This window comes from Oncorhynchus nerka, linkage group LG10 (assembly GCF_034236695.1).
Source record: "Oncorhynchus nerka isolate Pitt River linkage group LG10, Oner_Uvic_2.0, whole genome shotgun sequence".
In the NCBI taxonomy this organism is placed as follows: Eukaryota; Metazoa; Chordata; class Actinopteri; order Salmoniformes; family Salmonidae; genus Oncorhynchus; species Oncorhynchus nerka.
This window is the reverse complement of record NC_088405.1, coordinates 3,242,649-3,257,051: the sequence shown is the minus strand read 5'-3', so window position 1 is coordinate 3,257,051 and position 14,403 is coordinate 3,242,649. Positions and strand designations below refer to the sequence as shown.

Sequence of the window (14,403 nt, the reverse complement as noted above, 5' to 3'; positions counted from 1 at the left end):
AATACCTCTTGTCATCTATAGTATAATAACACTGAGAATACCTCATGTCATCTATAGTATAATAACACTGAGAATACCTCATGTCATCTGTAGTATAATAACACTGAGAATACCTCATGTCATCTGTAGTATAATAACACTGAGAATACCTCATGTCATCTATAGTATAATAACACTGAGAATACCTCATGTCATCTGTAGTATAATAACACTGAGAATACCTCATGTCATCTGTAGTATAATAACACTGAGAATACCTCATGTCATCTGTAGTATATTAACACTGAGAATACCTCATGTAATCTATAGTATAATAACACTGAGAATACCTCATGTCATCTGTAGTATAATAACACTGAGAATACCTCATGTCATCTATAGTATAACACTGAGAATACCTCATGTCATCTGTAGTATAATAACACTGAGAATACCTCATGTCATCTGTAGTATAATAACACTGAGAATACCTCATGTCATCTATAGTATAACACTGAGAATACCTCATGTCATCTGTAGTATAATAACACTGAGAATACCTCATGTCATCTGTAGTATAATAACACTGAGAATACCTCATGTCATCTATAGTATAATAACACTGAGAATACCTCATGTCATCTGTAGTATAATAACACTGAGAATACCTCATGTCATCTATAGTATAACACTGAGAATACCTCATGTCATCTGTAGTATAATAACACTGAGAATACCTCATGTCATCTATAGTATAACACTGAGAATACCTCATGTCATCTGTAGTATAATAACACTGAGAATACCTCATGTCATCTGTAGTATAATAACACTGAGAATACCTCATGTCATCTATAGTATAACACTGAGAATACCTCATGTCATCTGTAGTATAATAACACTGAGAATACCTCATGTCATCTGTAGTATAATAACACTGAGAATACCTCATGTCATCTGTAGTATAATAACACTGAGAATACCTCATGTCATCTGTAGTATAATAACACTGAGAATACCTCATGTCATCTGTAGTATAATAACACTGAGAATACCTCATGTCATCTGTAGTATAATAACACTGAGAATACCTCATGTCATCTGAGTATAATACTGCTAAATGACTCATGTCATCTAAGTGAGAATAATGTCATCTGTAGTATAATAAATAACTCATGTCATCTGTAGTATAATAACACTGAGAATACCTCATGCCATCTGTAACATTGTGTTAATATTTAAGCTTTTAGAGTATAACCACATGGAAAGTAAATGGACGTAACAACCCAGTAAAGCCAGTTGTGTTACCTGGCAGAGACATTGGTAGTGAAGGAGACAGTCTTACCTGGCAGAGACATTGGTAGTGAAGGAGTCAGTCTTACCTGGCAGAGACATTGGTAGTGAAGGAGTCAGTCTTACCTGGCAGAGACATTGGTAGTGAAGGAGACAGTCTTACCTGGCAGAGACATTGGTAGTGAAGGAGACAGTCTTACCTGGCAGAGACATTGGTAGTGAAGGAGTCAGTCTTACCTGGCAGAGACATTGGTAGTGAAGGAGTCAGTCTTACCTGGCAGAGACATTGGTAGTGAAGGAGATACAGTCTTACCTGGCAGAGACATTGGTAGTGAAGGAGATACAGTCTTACCTGGCAGAGACATTGGTAGTGAAGGAGATACAGTCTTACCTGGCAGAGACATTGGTAGTGAAGGAGACAGTCTTACCTGGCAGAGACATTGGTAGTGAAGGAGTCAGTCTTACCTGGCAGAGACATTGGTAGTGAAGGAGACAGTCTTACCTGGCAGAGACATTGGTAGTGAAGGAGATACAGTCTTACCTGGCAGAGACATTGGTAGTGAAGGAGATACAGTCTTACCTGGCAGAGACATTGGTAGTGAAGGAGACAGTCTTACCTGGCAGAGACATTGGTGGTGAAGGAGACACAGTCTTACCTGGCAGAAACATTGGTAGTGAAGGAGACAGTCTTACCTGGCAGAGACATTGGTAGTGAAGGAGACACAGTCTTACCTGGCAGAGACATTGGTGGTGAAGGAGACACAGTCTTACCTGGCAGAGACATTGGTAGTGAAGGAGACAGTCTTACCTGGCAGAGACATTGGTAGTGAAGGAGACAGTCTTACCTGGCAGAGACATTGGTGGTGAAGGAGACAGTCTTACCTGGCAGAGACATTGGTAGTGAAGGAGACAGTCTTACCTGGCAGAGACATTGGTAGTGAAGGAGACAGTCTTACCTGGCAGAGACATTGGTAGTGAAGGAGACACAGTCTTACCTGGCAGAGACATTGGTAGTGAAGGAGATACAGTCTTACCTGGCAGAGACATTGGTAGTGAAGGAGATACAGTCTTACCTGGCAGAGACATTGGTAGTGAAGGAGATACAGTCTTACCTGGCAGAGACATTGGTAGTGAAGGAGACACAGTCTTACCTGGCAGAGACATTGGTAGTGAAGGAGACACAGTCTTACATGACAGAGACATTGGTAGTGAAGGAGACAGTCTTACCTGGCAGAGACATTGGTAGTGAAGGAGACACAGTCTTACCTGGCAGAGACATTGGTGGTGAAGGAGACACAGTCTTACATGACAGAGACATTGGTAGTGAAGGAGACAGTCTTACCTGGCAGAGACATTGGTAGTGAAGGAGACAGTCTTACCTGGCAGAGACATTGGTAGTGAAGGAGACAGTCTTACCTGGCAGAGACATTGGTAGTGAAGGAGACAAGGTCTTACCTGGCAGAGACATTGGTGGTGAAGGAGACACAGTCTTACATGACAGAGACATTGGTAGTGAAGGAGACAGTCTTACCTGGCAGAGACATTGGTAGTGAAGGAGACAGTCTTACCTGGCAGAGACATTGGTGGTGAAGGAGTCAGTCTTACCTGGCAGAAACATTGGTGGTGAAGGAGACAGTCTTACCTGGCAGAAACATTGGTGGTGAAGGAGACACAGTCTTACCTGGCAGAGACATTGGTAGTGAAGGAGACACAGTCTTACCTGGCAGAGACATTGGTGGTGAAGGAGACACAGTCTTACATGACAGAGACATTGGTAGTGAAGGAGACAGTCTTACCTGGCAGAGACATTGGTAGTGAAGGAGACAGTCTTACCTGGCAGAGACATTGGTGGTGAAGGAGTCAGTCTTACCTGGCAGAGACATTGGTAGTGAAGGAGAAACAGTCTTACCTGGCAGAGACATTGGTAGTGAAGGAGACAAGGTCTTACCTGGCAGAGACATTGGTAGTGAAGGAGTCAGTCTTACCTGGCAGAGACATTGGTGGTGAAGGAGTCAGTCTTACCTGGCAGAGACATTGGTAGTGAAGGAGACACAGTCGTTGACGAAGGTTAGGGGCGTGGTCCCAGTGATGTCCTCCCATTGGGCAGGAGAGGTTCCGCCGGTGATGCTGCATAGCAACCTCAGGCAGGGGGTGGAATCTCCCTTGTAGCCATTGCTAACCCCCTCCCCTGACAAGGGCGGGACCGGGATCGTCATGGTGATGGGTTTGTGGAACTTCCTGCGTCGAGGTTCCACCGTCACTATGGGGCTGAATGTTGCCCGGTTACCAAGGATCTTCTTCACCATGTCATCAGGAGCCGGCTGGGCCTAGAACCAATCAGAATCAAAGTTCATAATCAGCCAATCAGAAACGCTGTTCCACAGTTGAAACACTTATTCAACAAGTGATTAATTCGGCTCATAACAACTACAGTAAACAGGTACAGTGTGATGGTTAACCTGTTCTCAGAACAGTTCAGATACAGTATGATGGTTAACCTGTTCTCAGAACAGTTCAGGTAGAGTATGATGGTTAACCTGTTCTCAGAACAGTTCAGGTACAGTATGATGGTTAACCTGTTCTCAGAACAGTTCAGGTACAGTATGATGGTTAACCTGTTCTCAGAACAGTTCAGGTAGAGTATGATGGTTAACCTGTTCTCAGAACAGTTCAGGTAGAGTATGATGGTTAACCTGTTCTCAGAACAGTTCAGGTAGAGTATGATGGTTAACCTGTTCTCAGAACAGTTCAGGTACAGTGTGATGGTTTACCTGTTCTCAGAACAGTTCAGGTACAGTATGATGGTTAACCTGTTCTCAGAACAGTTCAGGTACAGTGTGATGGTTTACCTGTTCTCAGAACAGTTCAGGTACAGTGTGATGGTTTACCTGTTCTCAGAACAGTTCAGGTAGAGTATGATGGTTAACCTGTTCTCAGAACAGTTCAGGTAGAGTATGATGATTAACCTGTTCTCAGAACAGTTCAGGTACAGTGTGATGGTTAACCTGTTCTCAGAACAGTTCAGATACAGTGTGATGGTTACCCTGTTCCCAGAACAGTTCAGGTACAGTGTGATGGTTAACCTGTTCCCAGAACAGTTCAGATACAGTGTGATGGTTAACCTGTTCCCAGAACAGTTCAGATACAGTGTGATGGTTAACCTGTTCTCAGAACAGTTCAGGTACAGTGTGATGGTTTAACTGTTCTCAGAACAGTTCAGCACTGTTACCAGACAAACCTGCAGTCCCACGCGTATCTTCTTGGTGAGCGCCCCCTCTGGGAAGGAGGCCTGGACCAATGGAAGTGTCAGGCTGGAGAGGACTCCTCCCTCAGGGCCCATCTGGCTGCTCTCCTGTCTGATACGAGACACCACCGCAAAGTACTGTGGGAAATCCTTGGTGATGATGCGACATATACGCTTCTTCTCCAGGTCCTTGGCGCTGTCCAGCTCTGTGGAGGAAGAGACAACAGAATGATTATTACACTGAACTGTCCAGCTCTGTGGAGGTAGAGACAACAGAATGATTATTACACTGAACTGTCCAGCTCTGTGGAGGTAGAGACAACAGAATGATTATTACACTGAACTGTCCAGCTCTGTGGAGGTAGAGACAACAGAATGATTATTACACTGAACTGTCCAGCTCTGTTCCACTGAACTGTCCAGCTCTGTGGAGGTAGAGACAACAGAATGATTATTACACTGAACTGTCCAGCTCTGTGGAGGTAGAGACAACAGAATGATTATTACACTGAACTGTCCAGCTCTGTGGAGGTAGATAAAAGTCGATACTGTCATCCATCTCAATGATAGTCCTATAATATAGTCCATACCTTCATCCATGCCGTTGAGCAGCTCATTGAGGTCATCTGTCTTGCAGTCGTACTGATGTTCCTTCCAGGTCTCTCCATTCTCACTCCTCAGCATGATCAGCTCCCTCTCCTTCCCCCTCATAGAACCAAAATGGGGGATCTCCACGATCACAGGGCTGTAGGGGGAACCACAGGGCTTTCTCAGTGGTTACACACAAACTACAACACTACAGCCCCAATATGGCCGCCCCTCCCGAGCCGACTGGGATGACAGAGGAGAGGTGAAGATGCTGTTGGTATGATGTCACATGACTTCTATACTCATATCTTAAGTTGTTGTTGGAGAGGTATTGAAGATGAGGATGGGAGGTGCACATGCAGAGCCAATAGACCTGAAAGACTTTCATGGTAGCGTCTGTAACGGGAACATATGTCAATGAGCTGGATTTATTAGAACAGACACGATGCATGGAGCAGTTAGACAAGTCTGAAGCTGACGAGAAGCTGCACTATGTGAAGGTAGACAGTCCCAGTAGGAGATCTCAGAATGACACAGAACTGGAAAAGAACCAGCGATGTAGGCATGATATAACCGTATCCTATGAAATGCCACAGAGGAGAATTACACACAAAATATAACTCAAGAGGAAGAATTGATATGTAGCCTCATTTTGTATTTTATCAAGCAAATTGAAAACTTGTATGAAACAAATGTCAAGATGTAAGTCCCTCCTTGCAATCTACTCCCGTTCTGGCCATTAAACTGACAGGAGATGCTACCTAGTGAGGGGAGTAGAAACTTATCAGAGACTGAGGACATAGAGACCCAGCCTTCTCCATCATTCAGATCAAAGTCATGTTGTTAAGGGAGGTTTCAGGCTAGTAACCAAACTTGGGAAAGGATCAGCAGTCATGATAGCAGGATACTGTACTAGTATCATGCCCAACAAGCAGGATACTGGTCTAGCCATTCATCAGCAGGATACTGGTGTAGCAGTGAGTATCATGCCCAACAAGCAGGATACTCCTTCCCAGTGAGTATCAGCCCAACCAGGATACTGGTGGGATACTGGTGTAACAGTGAGTATCATGCCCAACAAGCAGGATACTGGTGCAGCAGTGAGTATCATGCCCAACAAGCAGGATACTGGTGTAACAGTGAGTATCATGCCCAACAAGCAGGATACTGGTGCAGCAGTGAGTATCATGCCCAACAAGCAGGATACTGGTGCAGCAGTGGTATCATGCCCAACTGGGCCAGTGAGTATCATGCCCTCCAAGCAGGATACTGGTGACAGAGTATCATGCCCAACAAGCAGGATACTGGTGCAGCAGTATGATCATGCCCACAAGCAGGATACTGGTGCAGCAGTGAGTATCATGCCCAACAAGCAGGATACTGGTGCAGCAGAGAGTATCATGCCCAAGATGCAGGACTGCAGGAGGTATCATGCAACATGCAGAGAGTATCATAGACCAGCAGTGAGTATCATGCCCAACAAGCAGGATACTGGTGCAGCAGAGAGTATCATGCCCAACAAGCAGGATACTGGTGCAGCAGAGAGTATCATGCCCAACAAGCAGGATGCATGGAGCAGAGAGTATCATGCCCAACAAGCAGGATACTGGTGCAGCAGAGAGTATCATGCTGCAGGATACTGGTGCAGCAGAGAGTATCATGCCCAACAAGCAGGATACTGGTGCAGCAGAGAGTATCATGCCCAACAAGCAGGATACTGGTGCAGCAGAGAGTATCATGCCCAACAAGCAGGATACTGGTGCAGCAGTGAGTATCATGCCCAACAAGCAGGAACTGGTGAGCAGTGAGTATCATGCCCAACAAGCAGGATACTGCAGCAGTGAGTATCATGCCCAACAAGCAGGATACTGGTGTAGCAGTGAGTATCATGCCCAACAAGCAGGATACTGGTGTAGCAGTGAGCACAAGCAGGATACAGCAGTGAGATAGCAGTGAGTATCATGACACTGGTATAACTCAAGTATCATGCCCAACAAGCAGGATACTGGTGCAGCAGTGAGTATCATGCCCCCAATCATGCCCAACAGCAGGATACTGGTGTATCAGCAGGAACTGTCAAGTGAGTATCATGCCCAACAAGCAGGATACTGGTTTAGCAGTGAGTATCATGCCCAACAGGCAGGATAAGCATGAGTATCTGCCCAACAAGTACTGGTGCAGCAGAGAGTATCATGCCCAACAAGCAGGATACTGGTGCAGCAGAGAGTATCATGCCCAATCAAAGCACTGGTGCAGCAGAGAGTATCATTACTGGTGCAGCAGAGAGTATCATGCCCAACAAGCAGGATACTGGTGCAGCAGAGGTATCATGCCCAACAAGCAGGACTGGTGCAGCAGAGAGTATCATGCCCAACAAGCAGGATACTGGTGCAGCAGAGAGTATCATGCCCAACAAGCAGGATACTGGGATACTCATGCCCACAAGCAGTGAGTATCATGCCCAACAAGCAGGATACTGGTGTAGCAGTGAGTATCATGCCCAACAAGCAGGATACTGGTGCAGCAGTGAGTATCATGCCCAACAAGCAGGATACTGGTGTAGCAGTGAGTATCATGCCCAACAAGCAGGATACTGGTGTAGCAGTGAGTATCATGCCCAACAAGCAGGATACTGGTGCAGCAGTGAGTATCATGCCCAACAAGCAGGATACTGGTGTAGCAGTGAGTATCATGCCCAACAAGCAGGATACTGGTGCAGCAGTGAGTATCATGCCCAACAAGCAGGATACTGGTGCAGCAGTGAGTATCATGCCCAACAAGCAGGATACTGGTGTAGCAGTGAGTATCATGCCCAACAAGCAGGATACTGGTGTAGCAGTGAGTATCATGCCCAACAAGCAGGATACTGGTGTAGCAGTGAGTATCATGCCCAACAAGCAGGATACTGGTGTAGCAGTGAGTATCATGCCCAACAAGCAGGATACTGGTGTAGCAGTGAGTATCATGCCCAACAAGCAGGATACTGGGTAGCAGAGAGTATCATGCCCAACAAGCAGGATACTGGTGTAGCAGTGAGTATCATGCCCAACAAGCAGGATACTGGTGTAGCAGTGAGTATCATGCCCAACAAGCAGGATACTGGTGTAGCAGTGAGTATCATGCCCAACAAGCAGGATACTGGTGTAGCAGTGAGTATCATGCCCAACAAGCAGGATACTGGTGTAGCAGTGAGTATCATGCCCAACAAGCAGGATACTGGTGTAGCAGTGAGTATCATGCCCAACAAGCAGGATACTGGTGTAGCAGTGAGTATCATGCCCAACAAGCAGGATAATCAAATCAAATCAAATCAAATGTATTTATATAGCCCTTCGTACATCAGCTGATATCTCAAAGTGCTGTACAGAAACCCAGCCTAAAACCCCAAACAGCAAGCAATGCAGGTGTAAAAGCACGGTGGCTAGGAAAAACTCCCTAGAAAGGCCAAAACCTAGGAAGAAACCTAGAGAGGAACCAGGCTATGTGGGGTGGCCAGTCCTCTTCTGGCTGTGCTGGGTGGAGATTATAACAGAACATGGCCAAGATGTTCAAATGTTCATAAATGACCAACATGGTCGAATAATAATAAGGCAGAACAGTTGAAACTGGATACTGGTGCAGCAGTGAGTATCATGCCCAACAAGCAGGAAGAGCTGAAACAGCCAGGAGGGGAAAAGCCCAAGCGATGTCTCTCTGTGGTAATCACATGGTCGTGATGGAGATGGTGCTATATTACCTAGCATGAACAGGCTGATGTCTCTCTGTAGTAATCACATGGTCGTGATGGAGATGGTGCTATATTACCTAGCATGGACAGGCTGATGTCTCTCTGTGGTAATCACATGGTCGTGATGGAGATGGTGCTATATTACCTAGCATGGACAGCCTGATGTCTCTCTGTGGTAATCACATGGTCGTGATGGAGATGGTGCTATATTACCTAGCATGAACAGCCTGATGTCTCTCTGTGGTAATCACATGGTCGTGATGGAGATGGTGCTATATTACCTAGCATGAACAGCCTGATGTAATCACATGGTCGTGATGGAGATGGTGCTATATTACCTAGCATGGACAGCCTGATGTCTCTCTGTGGTAATCACATGGTCGTGATGGAGATGGTGCTATATTACCTAGCATGGACAGCCTGATGTCTCTCTGTGGTAATCACATGGTCGTGATGGAGATGGTGCTATATTACCTAGCATGAACAGCCTGATGTAATCACATGGTCGTGATGGAGATGGTGCTATATTACCTAGCATGGACAGCCTGATGTCTCTCTGTGGTAATCACATGGTCGTGATGGAGATGGTGCTATATTACCTAGCATGGACAGCCTGATGTCTCTCTGTGGTAATCACATGGTCGTGATGGAGATGGTGCTATATTACCTAGCATGGACAGCCTGATGTCTCTCTGTGGTAATCACATGGTCGTGATGGAGATGGTGCTATATTACCTAGCATGGACAGCCTGATGTCTCTCTGTGGTAATCACATGGTCGTGATGGAGATGGTGCTATATTACCTAGCATGGACAGCCTGATGTCTCTCTGTGGTAATCACATGGTCGTGATAGAGATGGTGCTATATTACCTAGCATGGACAGCCTGATGTAATCACATGGTCGTGATAGAGATGGTGCTATATTACCTAGCATGGACAGCCTGATGTCTCTCTGTAGTAATCACATGGTCGTGATGGAGATGGTGCTATATTACCTAGCATGGACAGCCTGATGTCTCTCTGTGGTAATCACATGGTCTAGCATGGATGATGGAGATGGTGCTATATTACCTAGCATGGACAGCCTGATGTCTCTCTGTGGTAATCACATGGTCGTGATGGAGATGGTGCTATATTACCTAGCATGGACAGGCTGATGTCTCTCTGTGGTAATCACATGGTCGTGATGGAGATGGTGCTATATTACCTAGCATGGACAGGCTGATGTCTCTCTGTGGTAATCACATGGTCGTGATGGAGATGGTGCTATATTACCTAGCATGGACAGCCTGATGTCTCTCTGGAGATGGTGCTATATTACCAGCATGGACAGTGATGTAATCACATGGTCGTGATGGAGATGGTGCTATATTACCTAGCATGGACAGCCTGATGTCTCTCTGTGGTAATCACATGGTCGTGATGGAGATGGTGCTATATTACCTAGCATGGACAGCCTGATGTCTCTCTGTGGTAATCACATGGTCGTGATGGAGATGGTGCTATATTACCTAGCATGGACAGGCTGATGTCTCTATATGGCAGTGGTTCCCAAACTGTGGGGTGACCCCCCCCCTCAATATTATTATTATTATTTTTAAATAAACTTACTTAAACTTAAATAAACTTTAAACTTACTCTTGAAAGTTGTAACAGTATAATTTTCTAAACTGGGTAGTGCATCATCAGTTCCTCTTGTCATGTTCGTAATTTTTTCACTTACGTTTTTTAGCCAATTAGATATTGTTGTCATCTTTTAGTCACTCAAATATCACATGAATACAACACTTTCAACATACAAACTTCTCTACACCAACAAGAACAGTGCTTGAGCCCATATAAATAGACACACGCGCGTGCAGGCCGCGTTGGGGGGTGGGGCACGGGATGTTCCCCAATGCTGGAAAGGGGGGCCCAGAGTGAAAAAGTTTGGGAACCCCTGCTCTATGGGATGGTCCTAATATTATCTATCATGGATAGCCTGATGTCTCTCTAAGGGATGCTCCTCCTACCCAATAAACTTAGTTCCTGGTGGCCCCAGCTGCAGGACTCGGCTAACCAACATCTCTCCATCGTCTAGACATGGGAGCTTTCTAGGAAGGTGCAGTTTACTGAGTCACATCCAAGCAGCAATAAGAGACACAGAAGATGATATGAGCAACAAACTGGCATTCCTACAAAACAGCACATGAACAAATGGCCATCTGACCACACCTGAAGTGGTCTGTGATGCTACCTCTAAGACACCAATAACATCACTGTGTGGAGGCTAGTTCTGTGATGCTACCTCTAAGACAACATTAGCATCACTGTGTGGAGGCTAGTTCTGTGATGCTACCTCTACGACACCATTAGCATCACTGTGTGGAGGCTAGTTCTGTGATGCTACCTCTACGACACCATTAGCATCACTATGTGGAGGCTAGTTCTGTGATGCTACTTCTAAGACACCATTAGCATCACTATGTGGAGGCTAGTTCTGTGATGCTACTTCTAAGACACCATTAGCATCACTGTGTGGAGGCTGCGTTCTTTTGTTTAGTCTTTAAGCAGTGTTTCCTATGAAGTGTCCAACTATGGAGACTATAAGCAGTCTCTTTCAATTAAGTGTCCAACTATGGAGACTATAAGCAGTCTCTTTCAATGAAGTGTCTAACTATGGAGACTATAAGCAATCTCTTTCAATGAAGTGTCTAACTATGGAGACTATAAGCAATCTCTTTCAATGACCTACAATAGTTTAGTAGTGCTGGTGTCTACTGGGGTCTGTGTTGGCATGGGAACAAAGGTGGGAAAGCTCCTCTATCTAAACACTGAAACACCACAATATAACAAATCAACACCAAGCACTACAAGAACAGATGGCTTCCATGGAGATGAGGAAAGAAGCATCAAAACTAACAAACAGGTAAATAAACAATGTGAAGGCCTACCCCAGGAACTGAGCTCCAGCAGGCCCCACCTCCACCAGCCTGCTGGCCAATCCCTCTCCATCCACCATCGGTGGGGGCGTGGCCAGCTTGTGCCTCTTCGCCAGGCGGCAGGTGATGCGTGTCGGAGCCGTGCACTTCCTGGGCGGGATGATGATGCGCATTCCGTTATGACGACTCCCACGCATGGAGCCGCCGCGTGCGTCCACCATGAAACTGACCAGGAACCTACAGGAGGGAGGGAGGGAGGGAGGGAAGGAGGGAGAGGGAGGGAGGGAGGGAGGGAGGGAGGGAGGGAGGGAGGGAGGGAGGGAGGGTGGGAGGGAGGGGGAGGGAGGGAGGGAGGGAGGGAGGGGAGGGAGGGAGGGAGGGAGGGGGAGGGAGGGAGGGAGGGAGGGAGAGGGAGGGAGGGAGGGAGAGGGAGAGGGAGGGAGGGGGAGGGAGGGAGGGAGGGAGGGAGGGAGGGAGGGAGGGAGGGAGGGAGGGAGGGAGGGAGGAGGGAGGGAGGGAGGGAGGGAGGGAGGGAGGGAAGGAAGGAAGGCAAGCAGGCAGGCAGACAGAAAAACAGACAGACAGGAAGGAAGGGGAGGGAAGGAAGGGGAGGAAAGGAAGGATGGAGGAAAGGAAGGAAGGAAGGAAGGGAGGGAGGTTAGGAAGGAAGTATGTAAGGAGGGAGGGAGGGAGGGAGGGAGGAAGGAAGGGAGGGAGGGAGGGAGGGAGGGAGGGAGGGAGGGAGGTTAGGTTATGGCTGATAGTACATCTTTATTCACTCTGCTAGTTAGTCCATTTACTACAACAACATGGTTGTTAGGTTATGGCTGATAGTGTTGAGGATGCCTGCGGCAACTCAGCCAATACAAATGATATCAATATGAAATTAATGGGACTGATGTCAGTTTAAGAACGCGTACAAATCTAGACACAAGAATGTGAGAATGTCATCTATTGTGGGTTACTTGTAATAATTTCATTCCTATCTTCCGATGTGTCTCTTTACTAAGTGTTGAGGTAGATTCAGGTGAGGTAGATTACAGATAAAACAAGCACAGAGAGAAACCGTGGCAACAGTAACCGTGGTAACAGAAACTATGGTAACAGAAACCGTGATAACAACATAGCGTAACCGTGGTAACAACATAGAGTAACCAATCATCACCTGGAGTCATACTGAGGTAGAGGAGAGGAAAAGCTGCAGGAGGAAAGGAAAAGGAGCAGGAAAAACCACAGTCATCATTATGAGTCATACTAGGGGGTTAAATAAAGACAGAAATAAACTAGTACTATAAATAAACTAGTACTATAAACTAGTACTATGAATAAACTAGCACTATGAATAAAATAGCACTATAAATAAACTAGTACTATAAATAAACTAGTACTATAAATAAACTAGCACTATAAACTAGTACTATGAATAAACTAGTACTATAAACTAGTACTATGAATAAACTAGTACTATGAATAAACTAACACTATAAATAAACTAGTACTATGAATAAACTAGTACTATAAACTAGTACTATAAATAAACTAGTACTATAAATAAACTAGTACTATGAATAACGTAGTGATATAAATGAACTAGTACTATAAACTAGTCCTATTAATAATCTAGTACTACAAATTAAGTAGTACAATAAACTAGTATTATAAATAAACTAGTACTATAAATTAAGTAGTACTATAAATAAACAAGTACTATCAATGAAGTAGTACTATAAATAAACTAGTACTATAAATAAACTAGTACCATACATAAACTAGCACTATAAATAAACTAGTACTATAAATGAAGTAGTTCTAAATAAATAAAGACAATAAATAAACTAGTACTATAAATAAAGTACTGATATAAATTAACTAGTACTATAAATAAAGTAGTACTATAAATAAAGTAGTACTATAAATAAAGTAGTACTATGAATAAACTAGTACTATAAATAAACTAGTACTATAAATAAACTAGTACTGTGAATAAACTAGTACTATAAATAAAGTAGTGATATAAATAAACTAGTACTATAAACTAGTCCTATTAATAATCTAGTACTACAAATTAAGTAGTACAATAAACTAGTACTATACATAAACTAGTACTATAAATAAACTAGTACTATAAATAAACTAGTACTATAAATAAGCTAGTACTATACATAAACTAGCACTATAAACTAGTACTATAAATAATGTAAGACTATAAATTAATTCGTACTACATATGAACTATTTAATAAATGAAGTAGTACATATACGTAAACTAGTAGTATACATAAACTAGTACTATAAATGAAGTAGTCCTATAAATTAACTAGTACTATAAATGAAGTAGTCCTATAAATGAACTAGTACTATAAATTAAGTAATACTAAAAATTAACTAGTACTATTAAAGTATAACATAAACTAGTACCTATAAACAAACCACTACTCTAAACTAGTTACTGGAATAAACTCTAAACAAAATTGCTACTATTATTTGGTTACTGGCCCAACGCTGTTAACCACTAGGCTACCTGCTGGTTACTATAAACAATTCTTATTTACAATGAGGCTAGGAACAGTGGTTACTGGCCTTGTTCAGGGAACAGTGGGTTAACTGCCTTGTTCAGGGAACAGTGGGTTAATGCCTTCTCAGGGGAACCA

General features: G+C 44.2%; 1 protein-coding gene across 1 annotated transcript in view; it reads right to left on the bottom strand.

Annotated features, from left to right (window-relative positions):
* ank3b (ankyrin 3b) overlaps window positions 1-14,403 on the bottom strand; it is a 236,231-nt gene that overhangs the window by 47,569 nt on the left and 174,259 nt on the right. Inside the window, 4 exon segments of the mRNA XM_065022916.1 lie at window positions 3,295-3,599; window positions 4,511-4,722; window positions 5,107-5,261; window positions 11,766-11,990. Coding sequence (XP_064878988.1) covers window positions 3,295-3,599; window positions 4,511-4,722; window positions 5,107-5,261; window positions 11,766-11,990 — 897 coding nt within the window.